Here is a 25,222-nt window from a genome sequence, read left to right on the forward strand (position 1 = left end):
GTTACTAATTCATTTAACTTCTACATTATCTATTTTCCTGATATCCATTGTTATAGATGTAGCTTCTTTCAGTTATTCCTATCATAGCTGGTATCCTTCCCTTTCTTGTAGATAAACTTATACGTTGGTAATACATAACTGTCAGATTTTAGGGAAAGACAACATATACTAGAATATTAATTTAAAACTTTATTACTTCCTATATTTCAGTAATTTACATTACCATCTTCAGGGATCACAAAATAACGATACGTGCACGCAGACACTAAGCAAATGTGGCTGAAGAAAACAACTGAAGTCTGTCCTAGAGTCCTAAAGGTGTCCCCTAGTAGGCTGAATTGGGTTGTCTTGGCTGTTGGACTAATGTTCTTGGAATACAAGCTTCCCATATTTGGGGAAGTCTCATGCATCCAAATTTGTTGAGGTTTGGGGAGTTTTTTTAGAGCTGAGGCTGATTTCAGGAATAATCTCTCATATTTGTACTTGCTGCATTGTAGTAAAGTGGCTTTCTTCCAGCATGATTTGTGGTGGGTGTCCAAAGCATAGTCAGCAAGTTCTGAGTGGCTGTATTGGTGGAACCAGATATAGTCCTTATGTTCAGATATCTTGATATTAGTTGTCCTACCTGTTTGTCTGTAGTAGGATAGTTTGCAACTACAAGGGACTTTGTATACTCCAGGTAGGTCTAGGGGAAGTTGCTGATCTCTGGTGGAGCGGATAAGAGATGCCAACTTTTTATATGGTTTGTAACAAGTTGTCAGGTCATATTTTTTTAGGATTTTTGTTAGCTTTTCAGAAGTACCCCAGACATAAGGTGATAGATTTAGAGTGATCTCTGTTATGAAGGGGGGGGGGGGGTTGTGGTTAATTGATTTAAATATTTTTGGGGGTTGTAGCCATTGTCTATGGAGGTGTTAAGAATATGGTTAAGTTCAAAGATACCTTGGACCTCATCCTAGCCAAATTTCCTCCCAATATCTCAGCGCTATTTCAGTTCACCATGAACTCAGGCTATTTCATTTGGCAAGAAAAATTCTACCAACAGATAGAGGGGATAGCCATGGTTTCTCCACCCCTGCCATCTTCTTTATAGAGACCTTTGAAGAAAAAGCCTTAAACTCGCCCCCACATAAACTCCAGGTAGATGATGTGTTCGCTATTTGGCCCAATGGCTCGAATGCACTCGAAACTTCTTAATACACTTAAACAGTCAATCCGATTTACCTTGGAAAAGGAAAACAATAACAGTCTCCCTTTCCTAGACACTCTCGTTATACGCCAGCTTGTGGATCCCTGGCTTTCTCTGTTTACAGAAAATCTACACATACAGGTAGATACATTCACCAGCAATCACACGATCCCCCCCCCTCCCAACAATATGGATTATAAAAATCCTATATAACAGGGCAAAATTAATCAGTTCAGATAACAATGCCCTAACTACCGAACTTAACCATATTCTTAGCACCTTTGTAGCCAATGGTTACAACCCCCCCAAAAAATAAACAAAAAATTAAAACCAATTACCTCTCCCTCTTTCATAACAGAGATTACTCTAAATCTCTCACCATTCCTTATATCTGGGGCACTTCTGAAAAGCTTAACAAAAATCCTAAAAAAAGCACCTGACAACTTGTTACAAACATATAAAAAATTGGCATCTCTTATCCGTTCCTCCAAAGACCAGCCACTTCCCCTAGACCTATCTGGAGTATACTAGGTCTCTTGTAGTTGTAGAATGTCATACTATGGCAAACAGGCAGGACAGCTCATCCTTCATCATTATTGGCTCGATAGCCCTATGTAGACCATGGCCTTCTTCAGAAACTTCTGCCAGCCTTTCTTATTTGTTTTTATGTACTTAATAATGTTTGGCTCATTAAATAATCTGTATAGGTCATGGTTATATCTTTTCCTCCACACTCCCATTCCCTTGTATTGGTCCAAAAATACATCTCTTCATTCAAACAGTCCTAGCAATCTTTAATTTAATCTGCCATTGATAATACCAAGTTTTCAGAGGCATAAGTTAACACTGGTCTTACAAGTACCCTGTACACAGGGCCGGCTCTACCGACGGTGCAAGACGTGCATTTGCAGTGGGCGGAAAAGTTGGCATAAACTATACGAAAAATAAGTGAGAAGGGGCGGCAAAATATGCTACTGCACTGGGCGGCAAAATTCCTAGGAGTGGCCCTGGCCTGTACATCATTATCTTTGTTTTTCTTGAGATCACACGTGAGTTCAGGTGTCCACAGAAGCATCTATTTGCGGAAAGAATACATCTCTGAATCTCAGTACTGATATCATTTTTACAATTAACTTCTGATCCCAAGTATATAAAACTATGTACAATTTCAAATTTATAGGAACCCATTTCAATCTGAGAAGGATTATTATCACAAATCTTTCTAGTTACTGTCGTATACTTTGTTCTTGGTTAATCTGGAAATTCATCTTATTTGCTGCCTTTTCTAAACTGAAGTTTCATTTTAGAAAAGTTCCATTGCTTTTTGTGTCCTTCCTATAATATCAATATCATCTGCATATGCCATAATTTGTATTGATTTGTAGAAAATAGTTCCCCTTTGTATTAATGCCCACATTTCTGAAAACCTTTCAAATGCTATGTTAAACAGTAAGCAAACTAAGCCATCCCCTTGTAAAAAGCGATTTTTTATATTTATTGGATCAGACAACATGTTTTTGAATTTTGATCTGACAACGAGTATTTCTCATTGTAGTTTTAACTAAAGCAATAAGTTTTCGTGGAATCTGTAGTTCCTCCATTTGCAATAAATAAGTTAGATCTTTCTATGCTATCATGTGCGGCTCTAAAATCTATGAAAAGTTGGTGTGTTTCAATTCCAAATTCATTACATTTTTCAAATAATTGTTGTATATTAAAAATCTGATTATTTGTAGATCTTCCTTGACGGAATCCACACTGATAATTGCCATTAACATTCTCTGCATGGGGATATAGTCTCTTAAATAGAATGGTAGAGAAAATTTTATAAGTTGTGCATAGTAAATTAATTTCTCTACAGTTAGAACATATCATTATATCACCTTATGGATGGGGCATATGATGTTCAGATTCCATTTGTCTGGAATTGTTTTATTAATCCATATTTTTTTGATAAGTTGACACAGCCCCTTAAAGTATTCTGTACCTGCACTTTTATTAATTAATTCTGCTTGTATCCTATCCATTCTTGGGGCTTTATTGTTCTTAAGTTTTTTTAATAGCTGATGACCCCACTTCTGAATCTGTCAGTACTGGTTCAACTGCTTCTAGATCTTGGCCCTCTTCCATATCATCTAATTGACCAGATATATTTCATCATCATCAAATTCCTGCCATGTACCCTCAAGGGGTGTACAGGATATGATAGTACTACATGAAAAATTTACATCATTACTAACTCCCTATCTATAATTTTCCTCCAAATCAGTAACAGACTGATTTGGAGGAAAATTGTAGATAGGGAGTAATGATGTAAATTTTTCATGTAGTACTATCATATCCTGTACATTATGAGATCTTATATTTCTATCGTCTAAGGCACTTTGTACCATATCAAACCATCTATATCTTGGTCTTCCTGTGGGTCGTTTTCCTGCCAACCTGGCAGAGAACACTTGTTTCGCTAATCTTTCATCGCCCATTCTGCTTAAGTGACCACACTACCTGAGATTAGCTTTGCTAACGCATTCCTGGATGCTGACAATGTCAAGTTTTTTCCTAATATCCTCGTTTTTAATATGATATTGCCATTGATGCCATCTGTTCACACCTCTAATCTTTCTCGAGATTCTCATATCTGTGGTTCTCTGGTCTTTGGTCAAGTGTTTTACTTCTGACCCAGCTCTCGGATCCATAAGTTAAAACTGGCTTGAACACCGTCTTGTATACAGCTAATTTAGTGTTCCGACTAATTTCTCTCTTATTCTATATGAATTTATTCATTTGACTTCCTACCATACCAGCTTTGTTGATTCTGTTGTCTATTTCCATTTTAATTTACCATCTTCACTAAAAATTGTGCCCAAGTGGCTGAAATGTTTTACTGGTTCCACAAGTTCTCCGTTCACAACGCAGTTGACATTTTCAACGATTCTGCCTATTTTCATGATGAATGTTTTTCTTGATCATCTAACTAGAGTAATTATTTGAACAATAGATCATGTGTTAACTAATAAATATTTATTAAACCTACTAGTTTCACCAAACTTTAGCTGTTGGCATCTTCAGGGTACAAGTACTTAGGTTAAAAAACATTAGATAACCATCCTTTCTATATGATTAGATAACCATCCTTTCTGGAGTTTACAATATTCCGTGCTCATGTGGTTCAAGTTACATCGGGCAGACATCAAGAAGTCTCGAAATTAGAAGGAGCACATTGGTTACGTCAAAAACAACAGACAAGACATATCAGGCCTGTCATATCATTTTTCTATAACTAACCATGTCATTGAGTGGGATAAAAACTGTTCCCCTTACATAGAAGAAGACTACCACTCCCGAATGTTTAAAGAAGCAGCTACAGTCGCTCGCTCTGTTGATAACCTTAACAGGAACCAAGGTTTAATACTCCCAGAGATATGGAAAACCTTAATTAGATCTCTTAACACATAAGAAATGAATTTCAATGCAACCTACAGGATGTTCCTTAGCAACAACTAGTTAATCATGTACACGCAATACGTGTATCACTCACGTTCAATGCAATTTCAGTTTGCAACTATAATTGTTAAATTTTACAGTTATTCATATTTGTGTAATTTTTTTTAACCTAAGTGCTTGTACCCTGAAGATGCCAACATCTAAAATTTGGTGAAACTAGTAGGTTTAATAAATATTTATTAGTTAACACTTGATCTGTTGTCCAAATAATTACTCTGCCTATTTTCATTGTCTTTATCTTTTTATTGCTGACCTTCATACCATATCTATTACAACAGTTATTCAATTTAGTCAGGGAATCTTGCAGACTTGTAGCGGATTTATTTAGAAGTATAACATCGTCCGCATAAAGCAAAGAGCTGACATTAACATCTTCAATTTTGATATCAGGTTTAATACCACTTTCCTTCATAATATTATCCATATAGATAATGAATAAAGGAGGGGATAATGTACATCATGTATCACACCAGATTTAACATTAAACCATGTACTTCCTTCAATCCTAACTGCTGACTTACAACTCAAATAAAGACTAAGTATTGCTTGATATAATTTCCCATTGACACCATATAACTGTAGCGTACTGAATAGCTTCTCTCTTGGCACCTTGTCATATGCCTTTTCCAAATCAACAAAACTTAAATACAGATTATTATTATTATTACCACCCCAAGACGTCATGGAGTCAAAGACTCATCTGAGAGGTCCTTTTATCACACACACACACACAGTTCATCATACCGTGTTTTAAATATATTCAAACTCTTTGCAGACACCACATTCTCAGGCAAGGCATTCCAATCATTCATAACTCTGCACAAAAAAACCTGCCTCTCACTCCCCTACTCACACCCTCTTTATACAGTTTCCAGTGATGACCTCTGGTTCTCCCCTGATCTCCCACTATTCTCTGTAAAACTTCTCCAGCATTGATCCTATAACAACCTCTTACCAACTTGTAGGTCTCTATCATATCTTCCCACTTTACAGCAAATTACATCTTCTCAATCTTTCCTCATACTCGACATTCCTGAGGTCAGAAAATACCTTAGTCAGTCTCCTTTGCACGTTTCCATCTTTTCATCCTTCTGAAAAGCCAGTGATCAAATCTGTGCACAATAGTCCATGTGTGGCCTAATCAAAGCCTTATACAACAGAACAAGAATCTCTCTACTTCTACACATCAGTGTCCTCTGCATCATTCCCAGAAGCCTTTGTGTTGTCTTCACAATTTTGGCAATGTTTCCCCTAAATTTTAGATCCTTATCCACTATCACCCCCAGATCGCTTATTTCCTCTACCTCCAACAATATATTCTCACCAAGTATAAATTCTGCATCCCATCTTTGTTATATTCCCATGATTTCTCAACTATTTGCATAAAGTGAAGAACTGATCCTGACAGCCTCTATTTGACCTGAATCCAGCTTGTTCTTCGCCAAGCTTTTCTTCCACAATTCTTCTCAACAGTTTCTCAAGTATACTAGCATAAATCTTACCAGGAACACTCAGTAGGGAAATACCTCTGTAATTCTCGCATTCAGTTTTATTTCTCTTTTGATATGCGAGTACTATGAGAGCTCTACTCCAATCATCGGGAATTCGTCCCTCTGTCATGCCTTCTGAAATATGCAGTGCGGCCACTGTAAGACTTTTATACCACCATACTTAAGCATTTCTGGTCGAATATCATCTACTCCTGCTGCCTTTCCACATTTCAAGCCTTTGATGGCTTTTTCTACTTTAAGTATGGATATGTATTCCAGACTGTATGCCTGTTGAGTGTTTTTTTTTACCATTGTGCTATCACTGCTTGTTTCATTTAGCAATTTTTCAAAGTAATTACTCCATACTTCAAGGATATCTTTTTCTCCTTTTTTCATGTCACCTTTATCATTTCTAATTCCTTTTACAGCACTTTTTCCTCCATTTCTGAGCTTCTTCAATAACGTCCAGAATATTTTGCCACCTTCTTAATATTTATTTTCTATGTTCTTGCCAAAGTCATCCCATGATTTTGTTTAGCTAGTTTTACACACTGTTTAGCTTTCTTACATTTGTCTCTGTATTCTCTAAGAGCACAATCTGATTTATATGCCAGGAACTTTTGTTATGCTTTCTTCTTTTCCTTCACTGCCTCTTTTACTTCTTGTATCCACCATGGAGTTCTGATTTTTCTATCCTTGCAGACAGCCGCACCACATGCCTCTCTGGCTGAATCAGTCAGGGTTTTTCTTCAAATCTTGCCACTGAATCTCCGAAGTTTGATTCCTGTTCTCAAATTCTTTCATTTTTTCTTCAATAATCTTTGTAAAATTTAGTCTACAGCTCACATCTGAGAGCTGCTCAACTTTTATTTGCGTTAAAACTTTCTTACATGTTATTCTTTTCAATATGAAATTCAATTTTATCTTGCTCAAGACTAAATAGTGATCACTTCCAATTTCAAATCCTCTGTACACTCTGGTGTCCTGCACCAGGGAGAAAACATCACTATCGACAGTATCATAGTCAATGAGACCTTTCTTATTCCTTGCCTCTTCTCTCCATGTGAATTTGTGCACTATTTTATGTTGGTACATGGTTTTAGTAATAACCAGTCCATGTCCTGAGCAGAAATCCAACAGGTATTTGACATTATTATTAGCTTTGCTCTTTTCTCCAAATTTTCCCAAAATATTTTTGTATGTCTCACAATCACTTCCTACTCTGCTATTTAGATCCCCAACAATGACCAACTTTTCCTTTTTCATTCTGACAGCAGCTTTCTCTAAAGTTTCAAAAAATTCTTCCACTTCCACCTTAGTAGAGCCTTCTGTGGGACCATAGGCACAAATAAGTCTCATTGTCCAGTTCCCCATTCTGATATTTGCCCATATCACTCTACTTGAGACTGCTTGCCATTCAAGTAGATTAGCCTCGTATTTAGTGTTGAATACTATGGCTACTCCTTCTTTTCCTTGATTATCATTGCCTGAATATAACATTTTGTATTTATTGCTCAGAAAGGTCTCACCAGTTTTTGTCTTTTTTGTTTCAGTCACCTCTGTTATATCAATCTGGTACTTATCTAATTCCTCAGCTAACTCCATTTCTTTTCCATTCAGGCTTCTTAGGTGATAGTACCGATCTTCAACTCTGGTGATATTGAGTTAGGGTGTGTTTTAGGGATTGTTCCAGTAGCTGACTTTTCTCTGTTTGCCCTGGTTCCCTGGCAAAAACAATGGGGGGGCTTGTTTAACCGGGCGACGATCTAGCCAGCATGAAATTTTGTCATGTTGTACCATCATTTTCTGTATTGGTTTAAGCCAATAAGAATACAATTTGATCAGCTAAACACTACCCAACAGGGTGCACCACGAGAAGGTGAGGATTGCACATTAGGTCAGAAGCCCTGGTTGGTTCTCCGCATTCCTTTAAAGGCTATGTGGAGGTCTCCTCTCAGTTATACAGCTTTGACCCTTAAGCACCTCTAAGATATATTTGGATTCAATAATTCATCGAAATGCCCTGTCCATCTTCCTTGTATCATTTCATTGCCACTCAAAATTATACCCTCCTTATCCCTACATTGTTCTAGGCTTGAAATCTTTCTGACTACTATTTAACTTTTGATAGAAAGATTTACTTTCATTCATACTTCTGAGATGTTCCAATTCCTTAAGTTCATCCTCATAGTATTTTTTCTTTCTATTTTTATGCATTCTTTTTTTTATTTTCTAGCTAAACGATATTCCTTCACAGCTTTACGAGTGTGGTTCTTTTGCTGCATTTGTTTGTATGTCTCATTTTTTAATACAGTCACACATTCACATTCTGCATTATACCAATTTTTATACTTAACTCTACTGACTTTTCCTAATACTATGTCTGCTATTGTCACTATGACATCCCCAAGCCTCATTAACACTCTCACCAATGGTTAGACCCGACAGGTTTTTGCTGATTCTCGCACCATATTTGGCTTAACTCCTAATTCCTTCAATCTTTCCTTATTAAACTTTCTAGCGTGAGACCCATATATCTTCCTTGCATTAGATATTTTGCTTCTAATCTTTGATATAATCAAAGATTAGAAGCAGAATCGGTTGGCTTTACACCTGCCACGGTGTAGATCCAACCGGTTCTCAGAGTTCTCAGTGGCAGGTTGAGCCTGTTACTGAGGGGAACAATGCTTAGTTTTTGGAGTTTGACCTGTACTTGGACATTCATTAAAGGTCAAAACCGGTCTTAGTAGTGGCCCTTCCCTTAATGCATAGCATTATACATGTCCGCAAGCTAATATCAAGATATCCAAACATAAGTACCATCTCCTGTTCCACCAATACTGCCACTCAGGACTTGCTGCCCATGCTTTGGACACCCACCACAAAATACGCTGGAAGAAAGCCACTTTACTACACCACTGCAAGTATAAATATGAGAGATTATTCCTGGAATCAGCCTCGGTTCCAAAAAAACTCCCCAAACCTCAACAAATTTGGAAGCATGAAACTGCCCCAAATATGGGAAGCTTGCATTTTAAGAACATCAGCCTAACAGCCAAGTCAACCCGATTTAGCCCACAGGGGGGGGGGTCACCTTTAGGACTCGAGGATAGGGTTCCCATTCGTCCCGTTTTTTCCAGGATAGTCCCATTTTTTTATAAAAATGTCCCGAATTAATTCCAAAAGGCCTGCTTTTTTAAGTGTCCTTCAGGAAAAAGTGAATAAACAGATTTTATTTTGTTTTTAGTACCAATTTCTATTACAATGTTGATAATAATAAATTTTATTTATTTATTGTTTATAATAATAATGATTAGTATTATAAATAATATAACTAACGAATAATAACTAATGGCGGTGTTCTTTTTTCCCATGCTTCTGTTATAACAGTATCTTACTTGATCAATACTTTGCGTGTTATAATTTTTATCATTTTCTACCCCTATAATGAAAGTGCAGTGTTAATGATAATATTAGAAGAAAATTTCCTTTCATTAAAGGTGTAGATGAAAATGTGGCATGTACTTTATGTAACTGTAAATTTTGCATTTCGCATGGTGGTCAATCAGACGTAGTCAACCACGTGAAAGCGAAAAAACATAAAGCTGCTGCTCGAAGTAAGGCTTCCAACTGCAGTATAAGTAATTTTTTAATTGTGAAAACCAAGATTGAAAGGGAAAAAGAGTTATCACTGGCAGCACAGGAAGCAACCTTCGCGTATCACACAGCATAACCACAGCTTTAACTCCATGGACTGTGTTGAATCATGAATGGAAAATTTTATTTTTTAATTTGGTTTCTTCGGGATTCAACAAGACTTGGAAAACAATTAAGAGATACTTGAGCTTTAGGATAGTAACTGATTGTGTAAGGACTATATAGAATGAATAATTCATATAATGATACAAAGCGTGAATCAAAAATGGCAATTATTCTGTGTGAAGAATTATGTTTTAGTTAATTGTAATGACCATAATATGTTCTATGTGAAACATATGTAATCTAAAGTTCAAGGTGCTTGGGCGAGCATTACACTTGTGGCAGTGTAAATTATCAGAAAGCGGCTCATGCTCGAATTCGCACAAGACGCTGACCTAAGGAAACACAGTGAGCCAGATGGACTAGCGAGAAAAGAAGGTGAGTGTTGGGAGAAGATTCGTAAGAGAAAAAAGGGTGCTAAAGGTGCGAAATAAAAAGGGTTAGCCACCCCTTGCAGAAGGCTTTGTGATCTTGCCACTTTTGCCCTTGCTCGAGTCGTGACTGTTTGGTTTTTGACCTGCTCTTCTCGGACGAGCGGATCTATCTCTCCTCGTGATGGATCCAGGATAGCTCATAGATGTTCTATATCGGCAGCTGTAGTTCCCGTATTCATGACCACGATGTGGAATAGGATCACCAGAAACAGAACCAGACCAATGTGAACAGATCACCAGCCATGCTGAAAGGGGAGGGGTAGACGAAACGTACACCATGTATGACCACGTGCGTAAGGTAATTCTAAGATGTTCCAAACTAAGTTTTCAAGGTAGGAGAACCTAATACTGTATGCAGAAAGTGGACTATCATGGTAAAGTAATGTTTTCTTCTCCCTTATGTTAGAAGAGAAGCATGCTGTAAAATAAGTGTGAATTGCAGTTAAGTATTAAGTGTGAATAAACATTCTAGTAAGGAACTTTAGGTGATTAGCATTAACTGCAAAGGTCTAGCTCTATAGGTATCTTTGTCTCAGATTGTGAATTAGGTAGAGTGTGATAATTATGATTTGTCGCTTTTAACATAGCTTGATAGGATAAATGAGAAGATTAGAGTTTTGATATATGTATTGTGTACAGTCAAATGAGTGGAATCTTGAAAGAAGCCTATGTTAAATTTCCAATAAAGTTCTAAATATCAATGATAACTCCTCACCTGGGTATCACTTTAATCTAATAGTGAGAATGAATGTAACTATGTACAATTTAGTGATCTTAATAAATGTTCTTTATGTTTTGACCTGAAATTAGCCTGTGGCTAAATTCAACTCATCGTTCATAAATTCGGAACCTAATGCGGAGAATAATTGAATATTTATAGGCCACGATTGCAAACATTATTGAGTATAATTAGTTAGATAATTAGGTGCTGAAGGATAAGTGCAGGGATAATCACCTCTGTATAATTTCTGAGAGAAGTTCCCTGGTTAAGAATTCCTCCTAACCTAAGGATACTGGCTGGTGCAGCAGAACAAATAAATTTGCCAATATCTGATAGGGAAACAACTCCAGACAGTAATTACAAAGGATTTGGCTCCAACAAGGAGATAGGCCCTTTGTCCAAGAGTTCAATACACGTGGTTACTCTAAGTAGTCGGCCAAGTATATAGATAGCCTTCGTAGTTTAGCACCATAGCTTTTGTTAAGATAGGATTATCAGGGTAATCAGTTTAAGGCAGAAATTAAGTAAATCGATTAACACAAGGACAAGATATTGAAAATAGATACAGAATTAAAATAAAGAATTGAAGGTAGATATTGAAAGTAAGGAAAGTGAATGAAATATAAATACACGTAAATATAACTTTTCAATATTAAATTGGATTTATTATTGAAAAGAATAACATGTAAGAAAGTTTTAAAGCGAATAAAAGTTGAGCAGCTCTCAGATGTGAATTGTAGACTAAAATACACAAAGATTATTGGAAAAAAAAATGAAAGAGTTTGAGAACAGGAACCAAACCTTGGAGATTCAGTGGCAAGCCTTGAAGGAAACCCTGATTGATTCAGCCAGAGAGGCATGTGGTGAGGTTGTCTACAAGGAAAAAATCAGAACTCCATGTTGGACACAGGAAGTTAAAGAGGGAGGCAGTGAAGGAAAAGAAGAAAGTATATCAAAAGTTCCTGGCAAATAAGTCAGCTTCTGCTCTTAGAGAATACAGAGACAAATGTAAGAAAGCGAAACACTGTGTAAAACTAGCTAAACAAAAGTCATGGGAGAACTTTGGCAAGAACATAGAAAATAAATATCAAGAAGGTGGTAAGATATTCTGGAGGTTGTTGAAGAAGCTTAGAAATGGAGGAAAGAGTACTGTAAAAGGAGTTAGAGATGATAAAGGTGACATGAAAACAGGAGAAAAAGATATCCTTGACGTATGGAGTAATTACTTCAAAAAATTGCTAAATGAAACAAGCAGTGATAGCACAGTGGTAAAAAACACTCAACAGGCATACAGTCAGCAATACATATCCATACTTAAAGTAGAAAAAGCCATCAAAGGCTTGAAATGTGGAAAGGCAGCAGGAGTAGATGATATTCGACCAGAAATGCTGAAGTATGGTGGTATAAAAGTCTTACATTGGCTGCATTGCATAGTTCAGAAAGCTTGGACAGAGGGACGAATTCCCGATGATTGGAGTAGAGCTCTAATTGTACCCATATATAAAAAGGGAAATAAAACTGAATGCGAGAATTACAGAGGTATTTCCCTACTGAGTGTTCCTGGCAAGATCTATGCAAGTATACTTGAGAAACGGTTGAGAGGAATCGTGGAAGAAAAGCTTGGTGAAGAACAAGCTGGATTCAGGCTAAATAGAGGCTGTCAGGATCAGATCTTCATTTTATGACAGATAGTTGAGAAATCATGGGAATATAACAAAGATCTATATTTAAGTTTTGTGTATCTGGAAAAGGCATATGACAAGGTGCCAAGAGAGAAGCTATTCAATACGCTACAGTTATATGGTGTCAATGGGGCATTATATCAAGCAATACTTAGTTTGTATTTGAGTTGTAAGTCAGCAGTTAGAATTGAAGGAAGTACAGGAACATGGTTTAATGTTAAATCTGGTGTGAGACAAGGATGTACATTATCCCCTCTGTTATTCATTATCTATATGGATCACATTATGAAGGAAAATGGTATTGAACATGATATCAGAATTGGAGATGTTAATCTCAGCTCTTTACTTTATGCGGATGATGTTATACTTCTAAATAAATCCGCTACAAGTCTGTAAGATTCTCTCACTAAATTGAATAACTGTTGTAATAGATATGGTATGAAGGTCAGCATTAAAAAGACAAAGACAATGAAAATAGGTAGAATTGTTGAAAATGTCAACTGTGTAGTGAATGGGGAACCTGTGGAACAAGTAAAACATTTCAGCTACTTAGGCACGATTTTTACTGAAGATGGTAAATTAAATATGAAAATAGACAACAGAATCAACAAAGCTGGTAAGGTAGGAAGTCAATGTAATAAATTCATATGGAATAAGAGAGAAATTAGTCGGAACACTAAATTAGCTGTATACAAGACAGTGTTGAAACCAGTTTTAACTTATGGATCCGAGAGCTGGGTCAGAAGTAAAACACTTGACGAAAGACTAGAGACCGCAGATATGAGAATCCTGTGAAAGATTAGAGGCATGAACAGATGGCATCAATGACAATATCATATTAAAAACGAGGATATTAGGAAAGAACTTGACATTGTCGGCATCCAGGAATGCGTTAGCAGAGCTAATCTCCAGTGGTATGGTCACTTAAACAGAATGGGTGAGGAAAGATTAGCAAAACAAGTGTTCTCTACCAGGTTGTCCAGAAAACGACCCAGAGAAAGACCAAGATATAGGTTGATTGATACGGTACAATGTGCTTTAGACAATAGAAATATAAGATCTGATAATGATAATATTGGAGTCTTGACAAGTAACAGACTGATTTGGAGGAAAATTGTAGATAGGAAGTTAGTAATGATGTAAATTTTTCATTTAGTACTATCATATCCTGTACACTCCTTGAGGGTATATGTCAGGAATTTGATGATGTAAATATAACAACTGCATAACAACCATTGTGAAAAAAATTTTCAACGATAAATTCATGTGTTCTCAAACCAAGTGCAAGGTAATAATAACCAATGTTATTACACCATTAGCGACAAAGCAGATTGAGGAAGAGCTAAAAGAAGTTTGTTTTATATCAGTACTAATCGATTCATCAAACCACCACTTTAACATGAAATTAGTGCCTCTGGTCATTAGATACTATCAACCAGAAAAAGGTGTGAAGGTGAATGTGTTCGGTTAGTTAATTTAGGTGGTTTAACTTCAGAACTTTTATTTTCTTGTGTGTTGGAAGTGTTACAGAAGTTAGATCTCCTGAAAAAGGTTATTGCTATATTAGCAGATATTACAAATACAAACTTTGGTGGAAAGAAGAGAAAGGGAAAGGATAATCTGTACTTCAAAATGCAAGGAACACTGTGAACAATTTAATTGGAATTGGTTGCCCTGCACATGTGATACATAATGTGGTTAACAGGGGTGTTAGAGCTAGTTTCTTTACTTGGAGAGTGGTAAATGAGTGGAATAAGCTGCCAGAGTCTATTGTGAGTGCTATGACCGTGAATGAGTTTAAGGCGAAGTATGATAGATGCTGTGTGAAAGATGAATAGCTGTTCTTGATATGATGTTAGGGCCTCCATTGATGAGGCTGTCGACTCCTTGGAGTTGCCTGTAATAATAATAATACTGTGCAGACTGCTTCAGATTGCTTACCTATCGATCTTCAGTTAATAATTAACAAGATTTGTTCCAACATTTCCACATATATTGTGTACGAGTTGAGGAACTTAAATCATTTTGTGAATTCACAGATTATAAAACGGTTTTGGGTAGAAGCAAGACAAGATGGCTCCCTCTTTTGCCTGCAATCCAGAGGGTTATTGACATGTTCCCTTCATTGAAGTCATATTTTCTTTCTATTGACAAATGTCCTATCATTCTCAAAAATTTCTTTGAAAATCCACTTTAAATTACACTCCTGCATTTCCTTGCCTGCCAGTTAAAAATCTTTTATGATACCATTAAATGTATTGAAAAGCAAGATATAACAGTAATTGAAGTGAAGGATGAAACAAACTGGTGGAAAGGTTAAATTGTAGGAAGGCAAAAAAGTTTCTTAGAACTACTGTGAGAAAACAATTGCAAGAATCAGAAAAAGAAGGACACATAACAGTTGAAAAGTTTGAAAGCTATGCTGTAGATTTCTATTGCACCTGTATTGAATATATTCAGGAGTGATGTACACCATTTCTCACACCTCTTCACTCTGTGGATTGAATTAATTTGAAGAGAAAAGATCATGTGACTTGGAAGAACATACAAGAAAGATACTCATGCAGACAGTGTCACCAAGTTTTACTATGAATGAAGAGGACTTATTTGATGAGTTTGTATGTGTGAAAAAATATTGTTTAAGCAAGTTTGAAGTGTGGAGTGAACAGAAGGATCAAAGTGTCAGTGATAAATGGTGTGAAATGTTTGCTCATTTAAATTTTTCAAAGCAGGGTATAAATTCTGGGAGTATTAAATGCTTAGTTAGTTTTTGTTTAGCACTGCCAGGAACTAATGCAGCTGTTGAACGTGTTTTTTCATTAATAAATGCACTCTGGACAGATGAAAAAAACAGACTTAAAATAAAATTGAGACAGTTAAAGCTTTAATCATTGTAAAGACATATTTTAAGAATTTCTCTTGTGCTGAGTTCTATGATCAAATATCAAAAGGAAAAAAAATTCTTGAACAGGTCCATAAATCTGATAAATATTTTTCTAATTAAATATGGTTGTGATTAATAATCTTTTTTTAAAGTGGATTTAATGTTAATGTATGTTTATAGCAGTATTTAATTTAAAGTGTAACATATATAATAGTTTTATTTTTGGTTTTCTTAATTTTTAACGTCCCATTTTTTTACAAAATGTCTTGGATTTTTTAAGTAGAAATTTCAGAATGTCCCAGATTTTAGTAAATCATTATGGGAACCCTACTCTAGGATCAACTTTAAGTTGTTTTCTTTGGCCATATTTGCTTACTGTTAGTGCCTACATGCACATATTGTGGTGGTAATGTAACATTACCGAAATATAGGAAATTTTGATTAAAGTTTTTAATTAATATTCTAGTATATGTTGTCTTTCCCTGAAATCTGACAGTTATCCTTCCCTTTCAGTTTCTTATCTCTCAGCTCTGTAGTCTTTGTAACTGAAAAATTCCATATAGTTATCAGCCTTCTAGGTCAAGACCTGTAGGATCACTCTTCGTATTAATAGGATGAGTTATTGTTTTGGTTATCCACAAAACTTTGATATTATCATGCACTAAGAAATGCAATATATTCATTTTGAAAAAAAAAAATGTTTTTTTCCTCTTCTAAGTGCATGATTGAATTGTGCTGTACATTAATCTTGAATTTTTATTTGGATTTATAAAGAGAAGGACATTGCTAAAATGCCAAAAGATTGTAAGAAGAAGGTATAAGCATTGCTAGGTATTGTATCATATGGGAGAGAGTGAAAGATTAAATTTTTGTGCTTTGGAGGTGGGGGAGGGGGATTTGAACTAGTTCTTTTAATTTTATGAATTTCTATGAGTTCCTTTTTATGTCGACTGCAGTACACACACACACACGAGTGGATGGCTTCACGAATGATATTATGCACTTAGAAAATTTCACTTCCAGAATTAGTCTTAATATCTTTCTTAGATAATGATCTGCACTAATTTTTAAATAAACTTTTCTGTTTGCATTACTACAAGGTATCCAAAATGCATATAAGTACTTATTTCTCCACAGTTGAAAATAAATTTCTCTTTTTCAGGCTGTTGAGAGACTTTTGGTAAATCAAAGTTTAAGTATCACCAGTGTAAATCTTCTCCAAACAGTACTGGAAAAAGTCAGGTCAAGTTATCGAAGTCAGGAGTCTTTTTGTCATGCTTTTCTTCTTGTTGAAACAAAACTATTGGCTTTATATTCTTGGTAATACATTTTTTTAATGTGTTTGAAGGTTAGTTGCATAGTAAAAAAATAATCATATATATCATACATACAAATACAGGTACGCCACCTATTTTCTGGCACTATTGGTTCCAGAGCCTTGCCAGATTAACTGTTTTGCCTGACCAATGGAGGTCACATAAGTTTTAAAAGAGGTAAACCGTGAGTAGACATAACTATACATAAAAATATAACGGAAAAACTCACGTAGAAAAATTATTTAATGGTATAATTTTCGCCCGTGTGTCACAGGCATCTTCAGTACAATTAGGCACAAAAATTAAACATTAACTGACAATTCCAAAAAGCGCCACCTAAGTAGCTGGTGTAAGATAACTAAAAAGGTCAATAACTTTCCTAAAAAAAAAAAAAAAAAAAAAAAATTAATACAATAAAAAGTTAGGAAAGATTAGCTGATTTGTAAAGTACTATCTCCCATAAAGGGGACAGACGTAAGCCGTCGGATCTGTTTAAGTTAGGAGAATGAAGTAGAGTTTCACATGCTTCTTTATAAAGGCGTTCCATGAGAAACTGACTTTTGTGAAGAACTCTTGTCTTTTTCCAATGAACTCTGTGTCTAGTGAAGATGGCATGTTCTGCAAGTCCAGACTTTTCAGGTTTAAAGTATTCAATATAAGATTGGTGTTCTTCTAGCCGAATGGAGGCAGATCTTCCCGTTTGTCCGAAATAACATAATCCACAAGAGCACGGAATCTGGTAGACACCTGGATGATTGAGATGTGGAAGCTTGTCCTTTGGAGAAGCGAGAAAGGTGGAGATTTTTCTAAAAGGTCGAAAGGCAACAAAAATATTCAGTGGTTTTAAAATTTTTGCTATACGTTCACTGATGCCTTGTATATAAGGGATGGTAATGCGCGTTATTTCCTCTGTGTTTGAAGAGGGAGACATATTAAATCTACTCAAAGTTCTTTTAATGAAGCAATTCTTATAGCCATTAGATAGAAAGGAAGAAGTTATATATCGTATTTCTTTCTGTAAAAGATCGTCTGTAGAACAAAAGGAGTGGGCCCGATGAACCAGTGTTTTAATAGTTCCTGCCTTTTGACTGGGATGGTGATGAGATTCCGCATGGATATAATGGCCTGTATGAGTCTTCTTTCTATAAACTGAGAAATGTAGGTTACCATCTGGTTGGCGAAGAATTAGAAGATCTAAAAAGGCTAACTGCTTATTTGATTCTACTTCTAGGGTAAACTTGATCCTAGGATGAAATGCGTTTAACTTATTGAGAAATTGTTGAAGTTCATCAGAAGAGCCATTCCATACAGCAAAAATGTCATCGACATATCTGAACCAATGAGTAGGTCTGGGAGAAATATTGTCAAAGATACGTTGTTCAAAATGTTCCATAAAGAAATTGGAGATAGCAGGAGAGAGAGGATTACCCATTGCTGTTCCTTCAGTCGTAGATTGTATAGGTTGCCCAACTTACAAAATCTCAAAATTTTTATCTAATTTACTCTCCTCTTCAACTAGAAGAACTGATACTTATATAAAAAATACTTTGGATTTTAAAAATAAAATTTCAGATCTTCATTTGGACGTTTCTGATATCATGATCAGTTTAGATGTTGTTTCTTTATTTACAAATGTGCCTCTTTCGGAAAGTATTGAATTACTACAACAGGAATTTCCTTCAGACATTGTAAACTTATTTGATTTTGTAATAAATTCTGGTTATTTTTCTTTTAAAAATAAGTTATATCAACAAATTGAAGGAACAGCAATGGGTAATCCTCTCTCTCCTGCTATCTCCAATTTCTTTATGGAACATTTTGAACAACGTATCTTTGACAATATTTCTCCCAGACCTACTCATTGGTTCAGATATGTCGATGACATTTTTGCTGTATGGAATGGCTCTTCTGATGAACTTCAACAATTTCTCAATAAGTTAAACGCATTTCATCCTAGGATCAAGTTTACCCTAGAAGTAGAATCAAATAAGCAGTTAGCCTTTTTAGATCTTCTAATTCTTCGCCAACCAGATGGTAACCTACATTTCTCAGTTTATAGAAAGAAGACTCATACAGGCCATTATATCCATGCGGAATCTCATCACCATCCCAGTCAAAAGGCAGGAACTATTAAAACACTGGTTCATCGGGCCCACTCCTTTTGTTCTACAGACGATCTTTTACAGAAAGAAATACGATATATAACTTCTTCCTTTCTATCTAATGGCTATAAGAATTGCTTCATTAAAAGAACTTTGAGTAGATTTAATATGTCTCCCTCTTCAAACACAGAGGAAATAACGCGCATTACCATCCCTTATATACAAGGCATCAGTGAACGTATAGCAAAAATTTTAAAACCACTGAATATTTTTGTTGCCTTTCGACCTTTTAGAAAAATCTCCACCTTTCTCGCTTCTCCAAAGGACAAGCTTCCACATCTCAATCATCCAGGTGTCTACCAGATTCCGTGCTCTTGTGGATTATGTTATTTCGGACAAACGGGAAGATCTGCCTCCATTCGGCTAGAAGAACACCAATCTTATATTGAATACTTTAAACCTGAAAAGTCTGGACTTGCAGAACATGCCATCTTCACTAGACACAGAGTTCATTGGAAAAAGACAAGAGTTCTTCACAAAAGTCAGTTTCTCATGGAACGCCTTTATAAAGAAGCATGTGAAACTCTACTTCATTCTCCTAACTTAAACAGATCCGACGGCTTACGTCTGTCCCCTTTATGGGAGATAGTACTTTACAAATCAGCTAATCTTTCCTAACTTTTTATTGTATTAATTTTTTTTTTTTTTTTTTTTTTTTTTTTTTTTTTTAGGAAAGTTATTGACCTTTTTAGTTATCTTACACCAGCTACTTAGGTGGCGCTTTTTGGAATTGTCAGTTAATGTTTAATTTTTGTGCCTAATTGTACTGAAGATGCCTGTGACACACGGGCGAAAATTATACCATTAAATAATTTTTCTACGTGAGTTTTTCCGTTATATTTTTATGTATGGAGGTCACATAATAATAATAATTCATGAGTATACACCTCTGATCCATAAATTAAAGCTCTCCCATGTCTCTAAAACAACATAGATGGCTAGAAACTTAAACTTTAATTAGTCTCATGGGATTTATTTGACCCAGCTGTCATTCAATTTCGATTTCTGACAAAACAAATGATGGATTTTTGTTGTGATTTTGAGTAACTGAATTTCTTGCTGCCCCTGCCCATGCCGAATCAGTTGCTTGCCAGCCATTGGCACAATCAGTTGTGGAGTAAGGAGTGATTTCTGACCCCATGCAACTACCTTGAGTATTTTTCCAGAAGCTCCACAACCAGAACCAAGCACTTCTGGATATTCCCAGGGCCACTTTGGTATATATCAAAGATCAAAGGACCATAAAATAAGGTCAGAGTGTGAAAATGTCTGAGCTTTCATTGCAATGAGCATTCTTCAGTAAGATGCAATAAATGTATGAAAAATTAACTGAATAAAAATGTTAATAAGTAATATAAAAATAAAGCAATATTAATGATTTGTTTATTTCATTTTACTCACCATATTCAACCTTATAATAAATAAAAACATTTCATGAGAAATTAAAGAAATATAACTTTAATTTTGGGGTCAAATAGATCCCACGTGACTAATTATGTAACAAAAAAAAAGGTGCGACTAATTAAGGATTAAATGTGAATTAAGTTATTAAATGAAATAAATTAATTTGTATAAATGATACAATGCAAGTCGATATCATTTATAAAATGTGGGCTCTTATACCTGACACTATCACCATTGTGAATTGACCAATTGCTTGGAAGCCTTAGCTAGGGTTAAATGCGAGAAAAGTAATATATTTTGCTTACTTTCATTTATTTTATTTTATTTTTTTGCTGACTTAATTTTTTGTTTACATTTTAATGTCCTTTTTTTTTCACACTAAGACTAAGAATCACTCAAGATCAAGAGATCACCATTGTGCAGATGTAAATAATTAAGTGAGTTTGGGCACACCCAAATGCCACCTGTGGCAGCCGACATAATCAGTTTCAGTTGGTTGCAGAAATTTCGGTCTCGTAATTTGGTCCGGACTAAAGAAGGTGCTGGACCATCCGTTGCCAGAAAATCGGTGGTGTACCTGTATATTACTTTTTTTTTTTTTTTTTGTTTCTTTGTGTGTGTGTGTTGATTTTAGGTTATAATTGGAAATGATTTATTATTATTATTATTATAAACTGCTTAATCTAAATTTTGGGGGATTATGAATTGTCACTTAGTAATATATGCTTATATATTTCTATATGTATTCAAAATTTACTTAAACTAATATTATGTATCATTGTAGAGATATGTATATACATTAGCTATGGAAAACCCTATATTATATAATTTAAATAAGGCATCAACAACCAGTGAAGTACAGGGGGGGGGGATTCAATTGTTCTTAGCTCTGTTCACCAGTCCTACCTGTAGTAAGAGAAAAAATACAGAATGAGCAAATAATGGTTAATTGTAGAATCTTACTACAGGTCCTGACCAATGAGAAGGACTTTGAAGGCTTTGTAAAGTCACAAACTGTAACTGAAGTTTAACTATAAAAAGCTAAAAATAGAAAAGTACTGATAAAATGTTTAAAAATGCATTTAATGAATTATTATTTGAATTAGAAAATTGAGAGAAGGATCTTAGGATTAGTTACACAAAATCTTAGGAAGCCTGAGAAACCATATTTGTTGAAGTCCAGAGATAATTTCTTAGCTAAGATTGATTATATGAAGAGTCTTTCAGATTTGTGTACTTATGTAAGTGAGCAATTATGTTGGTTTTTCTTCCAATTGGTTGTTTTTATTATTATTCAGAATCTTCATGGGGTCACAGTACTCATTGTGGAGGCCCATCTTAGACAATACAGTCTATCATAGCATTCTTTAACTTGGCTCACTGCTTGTCTTCTTACTACTCTATCAGGCTAGGCATTCGATAGTCCATCAACCCTCCATGCAAAAAAACTACTTAACACCTTACTCAGCACTTATGTTCACATATTCCTTTATCCTTCCCCTTGTTCTGCCATATGAAAGATCTCTCCAGTTTTATTCCTATAACTGTCCCAACAGTTTAAATATCGCATATGAAATTCTGCTCGCATTCAAACAGAATTTCAAATGAGGGTACAAACAGTGCTGTGTGGCAGGTAGTGACATGTGTTGAGTAGAAAGTGATCAAAAATGGAGATGTTAAATTGCAAAATGGTGACAGTAGTGTGAAAAAGGTGAGAGAGTGCAATATGAAAGAAAGAAATATAAAAAAAAAAGTGCAGCATTATCTTGGAAATTTTGTGGCTTCAACAAGTGTTTCACAATACTACACAGGAGTTTCAGAGTCTAAAAACGTGTAAGAATAAAAATGAAAATGAAATACATGAAGAAGTAAATGAAGGTTTGGAAAAGCAGAAATGAAACTAAAAGAATATTGTGTTATGCAGTAAATCCATGATTAGGGACATTCTGAAGAAATGAGTAGTGAAAGCATGTTTTCCTAGTGTGAAGATTTGTAATGACCAAGGCAATATGTACACAAATAGAAAAAATGAATTATATGATTTATTGGTCATAACAAATGATTTGAAAGGAGATAAATATTAGGCAAGAGAATATATGATAGTGTTGCTAAAAGTAAGTGTCTCTTGCCACAGTATGATAGGAGTGAACACTGAGTTGGAGGTTGCAATCATGAATGACCCATTGAGTAAATTGTCCAGTAAAAAATGGTCTGCAGTATGTTGATGTATGGAATGACTTTGCTGGTCAAAAAATATTTGTACATTCAGAATGGATTACAATTGAATGGGTTTCTTGTTTGTACAGTGAAAGTAGATAATCAGAGAAACTAAATGTCTCTGGTTGGTTGTAACTATTAAATCCAAACATGCGAGTAGTGGCATAAAGAGAGAATGATAAAAGAGATATAGAGAAGGATAGTTCTATTAATGATCCTATGAAAGGTAGCACTAGTTCTGTCAAAGTAAACTGTGTAAATATGGTGGATAGCAGTGGCATCACATGTCCATTTAAGCTGGATGTGCTGTCGCCTGGCTTATGCAACCTGCGCTACAAAAAGTCGTCAATTTGTCCGCACGATTGTAATTTTATTGATGTATGAAAGTTTTAAGGGTGCATATCGCATCAGCACTCATCTTAATTGGTCTAATGCAATTAATTATAGGATAACTTTGAATCCTTTAATTTATCGATTAATATAATTTTAAATATGGAAAGCAGAAAGGTCAAATGAATAATAGCTATGCTTCACATGTGCCGTTTATGTGAAAAGTACAAAGGGTTTATGCTTCTTAGTGAGATTAGATTATCATTGGCAAATATGTCAGACACAGATAATTCGAATTTTGTTATGATTTTTAAATTCAGATATATAATACCTACTGAAATTGGAAAATGTAATCACTTGGGAAATTATTATTTTTTCCAGACTGAAACAAAGAAATGCTGAATTAATTCATTTTACTTAGGATTGGCAAATAAGTTCGTTTGGTTTTTCAGAGTGGAATGAAACATTTTATTTAATATATATAATACGTACTAGTCAGTTATATATTGACCCTCTTTATCAATGATCTCTTGCCATCTGTCCACCAACTTCATTATGCTGTGTTCACAAAGCTCCTGAGGTTTACTAGCAAAAAACTGATCCAGGTGTCTTTTGACAGCCTCCTCATTAGTGAAGGTTTTCCCGTTCAGAGAATTCTGCAACGATTGGAACAAGTGGTAATCGGAAGGTGCAGGTCCGGTGAATATGGAGGATGTGGCAAAACATCCCAGCCAAGACGTGACAATTTACTCCGGGTTGTTAACGATGTGTGGGGTCTGGCATTGTCATGGTGAAAGACAACTCCTTTCCGATTTGCCAATTCAGCACGTTTTGTGCTAATTGCTTGGGCCAGTTGCGTTAACTGTGAGCAATAGACAGTTGATCCAATCATTCTGCCTGACAGTAACCTCGTGGTGGACAACACCTTTATAATCCCACCACACAGAGATCATGATCTTCTCTGAGTGTAATCCCGCTTTCGAGGTTGTTTGCGACGGTTCGCTCTTGTGCCCCCATGATCTTTTACATACCACGTTATTGTACACAACCCATTTTTCATCTCCCGTAATCATCCGTTTCAAAAATGGGTTGTTTTCTTGGCGACATTGCAGCGAATCACAGATAGATAGATATGCGAGCAGTCATATTTGCCTCAGTCAATTCATGCAGCACCTAAACATTGAGTTTTGAAACAAATCCCAGCTTGTGCAAATGGTTTTCAACGCTTGTATGGGATATGTTCAGTACTGCAGCAATCTCTCGCACTGTTTGTGATGGATTTTTGTCGACGATATCCTTTACAACACTCTAATCAACCTCGGGCAGGCGACCGGCACAAGGTACATCACTGACGTTGAAATCTCCAGAACGGAATTTGACAAACCACTTTTGGCATATGCATTCTGTTAAGGCACCATCCCCATATATGCTGCATATTTTTTTTGGACCTCTGCAGCTCGTTTGCCTTTTTTTGAAATAAAAAAGCAAGATATGCCAGTAATGTACGTTATTTCCTTCCATTTCTAAAAATATGTTACACACACACACACACACACACACACACACACACACACACACACACACACACACACACACACAAATTGAAGTAGGCCGAACGAAAATTCACTGAAAGGTTATGTGAAATGTTGCCTTTCAACTGCGCAATAGCGACAAGCGAAGCAGCGTAAACTTGTACTAATGCATAAACCTAATGAACTTATTTGCCAACCCAATACTTATAAGTTCCAACCTCCTTCGACTCTAATCATACAATCTGCGGAAACTCTGGGAGAAAACAGGGCATTCAGTAGCTCGTCAACACTGTTTCCCATTGTAAATATTGGCAAAAAAGTTATAAATTATTTATAAAAAATCATATATGAAAAACTTGTCTATATCGCATCCCAAACAAGTCTTCATGCACGCAAAACAGATCAAACTCATAAAACAAAAACAGCAAATGACAATGTTCAGTTGGATTGGTTAACACAATAACTGATCACAGCCAGTGATTTCTGGGTGTTATCATCTCAGCACACACCCTACCTTGCCTTCTGGGTGGTATAAAATCACTGGAACGCTAAGAATTAGATCCACCATGCTATCTGTATGTCTGTTCAATGGGCTCAA

The 25,222-nt window shown here is 35.6% G+C and overlaps 1 protein-coding gene across 2 annotated transcripts in view; it reads left to right on the forward strand.

Moving 5' to 3' along the window:
- Positions 1–25,222, forward strand: part of HPS1 (Hermansky-Pudlak syndrome 1 protein) — a 481,651-nt gene that overhangs the window by 198,937 nt on the left and 257,492 nt on the right. For both annotated transcript variants that reach the window (XM_090391100.1, XM_090391101.1), the window contains exon 5: positions 16,826–16,983. In XM_090391100.1, coding sequence (XP_090247226.1) covers positions 16,826–16,983 — 158 coding nt within the window. The remainder of the gene's footprint in view (positions 1–16,825; positions 16,984–25,222) is intronic.

This window comes from Typopeltis vanoorti, chromosome 4 (assembly GCF_054136105.1).
Source record: "Typopeltis vanoorti isolate ZY-2024b chromosome 4, IOZ_Tvanoo_1.0, whole genome shotgun sequence".
Lineage (NCBI taxonomy): Eukaryota > Metazoa > Arthropoda > Arachnida > Uropygi > Thelyphonidae > Typopeltis > Typopeltis vanoorti.